The 4,148-nt window shown below is 37.1% G+C and overlaps 1 protein-coding gene across 3 annotated transcripts in view; it reads left to right on the plus strand.

Annotated features, from left to right (window-relative positions):
• Nucleotides 1-343: 343 nt before the first annotated feature.
• LOC137641340 (uncharacterized) overlaps nucleotides 344-4,148 on the plus strand; it is an 826,722-nt gene continuing 822,917 nt past the window's right edge. For all 3 annotated transcript variants that reach the window (XM_068373796.1, XM_068373798.1, XM_068373797.1), the window contains exon 1: nucleotides 344-625. In XM_068373796.1, the coding sequence (XP_068229897.1) occupies nucleotides 588-625 (38 nt within the window). In that variant the 5' untranslated portion in view covers nucleotides 344-587. The remainder of the gene's footprint in view (nucleotides 626-4,148) is intronic.

Consider the following 4,148-nt stretch of genomic DNA (forward strand, 5'->3'; position numbering starts at 1 on the left):
AAACAGCGTCGCTCACCAACCACCCATCTCTAACCCCTCCCCTTCGCACACGCCAGACAGAATTACTCTTACTATGGCATCTGTAATAAGCTTTTCTAGCTTGTTGTCAAATGCTACCAGCGAAATTGAATATTTATTTGACTAGATATAGTAAAAGGAAATCTTTCCACTCATACACCAGAGGGAGGTAGAATGAAAACAAAAAAAGAGGGTGAGTGAGATCGATAGAGGGCATAGCAGGGTGTCTGATCGCAGGGGGGGGGGGGAGGGGGGGAGCTAGAAGAGACACGTTCAACGAGAGCGAGTTGTGTTTCTGCTGCTGGTGCTAGGCTGCTAGCGCTAGTGTCCAGTGTTGTGAGTTTCTCCGACGCGAGAAGGTCTATACGTTTCGTGGAGTGCACGGTGATGTGTTTGTCATGACTCGTGTGTAGTAATTTAGTGTTATCAAAGAGACTGTCGATTTTTCTACAGATCGTAAGACCGAGAGGAGGGACTCATTCCCTCTACTAACGTTTGCACGGTGGAGTTTTTATTAGGAAGGCCACAGGGAGAACAACCTCCTCCTCAGCGACACCGATGTTCAGAAAATGTTTAAAGGGATAAAGAAACGCTTCAACTCCTCAAGGTACGTTGCACTGTAGTCTTTGAAGATCCATCTTCACATCAGCAGTCGTATCCTGGTAAATCGTCCCGAGATGGACACTATACAAGGCACCCCAAAAAGGGTGAGTGTCACCTCTAGGACCTCGGTGCCAAGCAATGAGGCTCGAATAGACCCGTGGCGTCGGTTGGTGTGTTGTATCATATGATCCTTGATTTCGTCGTCCGTTTTCGTGTCTATGCATTAAAGATTTGTCGCTCATAGAGGTTTCCTTGATCTCGGGCAAAACACCAAGTGTTGGTTGCATGTTTTATTTGGTTGACAATTCTCTTGTTTGTCAATTGGGACCCTTAGGCTTACGGGACGGAAGGAGAGACACGCGTACTTTCTTTTTATGTTTGTTAAAGGGATGCTGTTGCCCATACCCATTATCGGCTTTCTCTGCCATATTTGGCATGATGCCGTAGGCCTACGCGCTTTGTTCTTCATTCATTTGGCGTGTGTCTGTCTCGAAACTAGTTTCTCACCCTTTTGAAATTTATATTACGGTTGGAATCCAGAGAAATTCAGTAGAAGTTGGCCTTGGAAAAGCATTATTTTGGAATATAGTAGCCTACACTTGTTTTGTATTATTTTGAAAATGTGTAACAAAGAGAGACCCGTTTAGTTATTTATCACTTGCAATAAAAATGCTTACCATAAAGAGTTTATTTGTACTTTGAATGATTAGAGATGACTGTAGAACCATCATAGGCGCCTGCTTCGAAAACAGTAGGCAACATTTCAAATGGTTTGAATTGAAATTGTTTAACAGAAATTTCGTATTTCTGGGAAAACGAGCTTCATTTACGTATTATTAATATTTGGTTACTGAGGTAATTCTGGTCGAAATGGTATTGACCTGAAGGAATTGATTGGTAAGAGAGTCGTTGGGTTCCTTTGACTGGCCTGGCCATATTACATTGGACCCCTCGCTGGTTACGACTCATTTTTCTTTGCCTACACATACACCGAATAGTTTGGCCTTTTCTTCACAGATTCTCTTCTGTCCTCATACACCCGACAACACCGAGATTACCTAACAATTCTTCTTCACTCAAAGGGTTAACTAATGCACTGTAATTGTTCTGTGGCTAGTTTCCTCTTGGTAAGGGTAGAAGAGACTCTTTAGCTATGGTAAGCAGCTCTTCTAGGAGAAGGACACTTCAAAATCAAACGATTGTTCTCTAGTCTTGGGTAGTGCCATGGCCTCTATACCATGGTCTACCACGGTCTTGGGGTAGAGTTTTCTAGCGTGAGGGTACACTCGGGCACACTATTTTATCTAATTTCTCTTCCTCTTGTTTTTGTTAACGTTTCTACAGTTTATAAAGGAAATATTAATTTTAATGTTACTGTTCTTGAAATATTTAATTTTTCCATATTTCCTTTCCTCACTGGGCTATTTTGCCTGTTGGAGCCTCTGGGCTTATAGCATCTGACTTAGCAAGTAATAATAATAATAATAAATGCTATGGCTAAGAGGCTCTTCTAGGAAAGGGACACTCCAAAATCAAATCATTGTTCTCTAGTCTTGGGCTGTGCCATAGCCTCTGTACCATTGTCTTCCACTGTCTTTGGGTAGAGTTCTCTTGCTTGAGGGTACACTTTAGCACACTATTCTATCTTATTTCTCTTATTTTAAAATTTTTTATCGTTTATATATGACAAAAACTATTTTAGTGTTATTGTTCTAAAACTTCTCTTGTAGTATATTTTCTTATTTCCTTTCCTCACTGAGCTATTTTCCCTGTTGGGGTCGTTGGGCTTATAGCATCCTGTTTTTCTAACTAGGGTTGTAGCTTAACAAGTAATAATAATAAGATTCACCTGAGATTAAAGAGAACATTAACAGAGCTCGATAAAACTCTGACAACGCAAATCCATTATTAGTAAGCTACGGAATACCATCAGATATCCGTTGACCATTTGTTGTGCAATGTGAAATTATTGTTATTGTCACAACTATTGACACTTCATCCTGTTATGTAGTGCAGTTAATATATGGTATTGGATAACGATGCCAAAATACTTCAGCGCAAGAAAAGAAGCGTTTTAGATTCGGGTTTTATGTATGTTGTAAAGACTCACGGATATTTATAGTAACAAATAATTAGCCGATAAATTTCTATAATTCTTTGAAAACAAAATAGGAAATATAATTAAATTTCTTGTGTGGATAATGTGAATTAGATAGATGTTGAACCATGCGCACAAAAAGATCAACAATGTTACAGATGTTGATGTCATAAGGATTGTTAAAAAAAAAAAGGAAAAAAAAAACATTTGAGCTATTGATCCGATTCCAATATCTGAAGTAATAGTAGAATATTTTTCAAGTCTTACGAACATAATTTCAAAAATATTAAATAAGAGTATTAGCGTGTGAAGCCTAAATTTGAGAAAGTGGTTACAGTTACACAGTTCCGAAAGGTGCTCTCGATTTTCAGGACCTGAGTTTACGCAAACCTATTTCGAAACTATCCGTGATGTTAAAAGTGATAAATTATATAAATTTTAAATAATTACTTAGTCATTTGGGAAGGATGGGACCAATATAACTACTGTACAGTATACTATTGAACTTATTAAATACATTACAAAGACTAATGAATGACATTTAAACACTTGAAACTGAAATATAAGTGTGCCAGGTTTCAGTTCCAATTTCATCAGAAGAGATACTCATCTTAATGTGAACCTTGAAAGCCTAGCCCCCCATTTTGATTCACAACCACAGCAGTAACCTCCCCAGTAAACAACATTAACTCACAAGCCTTGATCTGCACTAGCCAGGAGGCTGAGTTTACGGTAATATGATAGAAAACCATTTTAAGGAACCTCGATGACATCTATGTAAGTATTAATGGCAATTTGGTCCCGATGTCTAGTAGAATTTATGACCTAAATGTGTTACTGTACTGACATTTGTTTCTTAGTGCTCAAATAAATAATATAGCAAGAATCACTAGATATCAAATATGAACATTTCTTTTGTAAAGAAATATCTGGACGAATGATTTGTTAAGAAACTTGTGATTAACTGTGCTTTTACCAAAATGGATTACTGCAACTCTATTTATTACAACTTACCAAAAGTACAACTTAGAAGTTACAAAACATAATAGATGGACGGTCCATATTGATTAAGAGTGTTTGTTCCACCCCGAGAGACGGGACATTCAAAATATTTAAGAGAATTTCTACAGAATGCATGTAACAAATCTTGTCAACACGTGACTATAACTTATTAGAGCCATGATGCACCTCTACTGTGGATACTAGAACTTTGAAGTAGGCGGCCCAAAATTGTTTACCAAGCTCCCACTTAAAATGTCACGATAACGTGAATTTGACGATTATGGTGAACTATGTTATATGATTAATTAAATACTCGAAGACTGCATATATATATATATATATATATATATATATATATATATATATATTATATATATGTATATATAGATATATATAGATATATATATATATAGATATATATATATCT

Source organism: Palaemon carinicauda, chromosome 5 (assembly GCF_036898095.1).
Source record: "Palaemon carinicauda isolate YSFRI2023 chromosome 5, ASM3689809v2, whole genome shotgun sequence".
In the NCBI taxonomy this organism is placed as follows: Eukaryota; Metazoa; Arthropoda; class Malacostraca; order Decapoda; family Palaemonidae; genus Palaemon; species Palaemon carinicauda.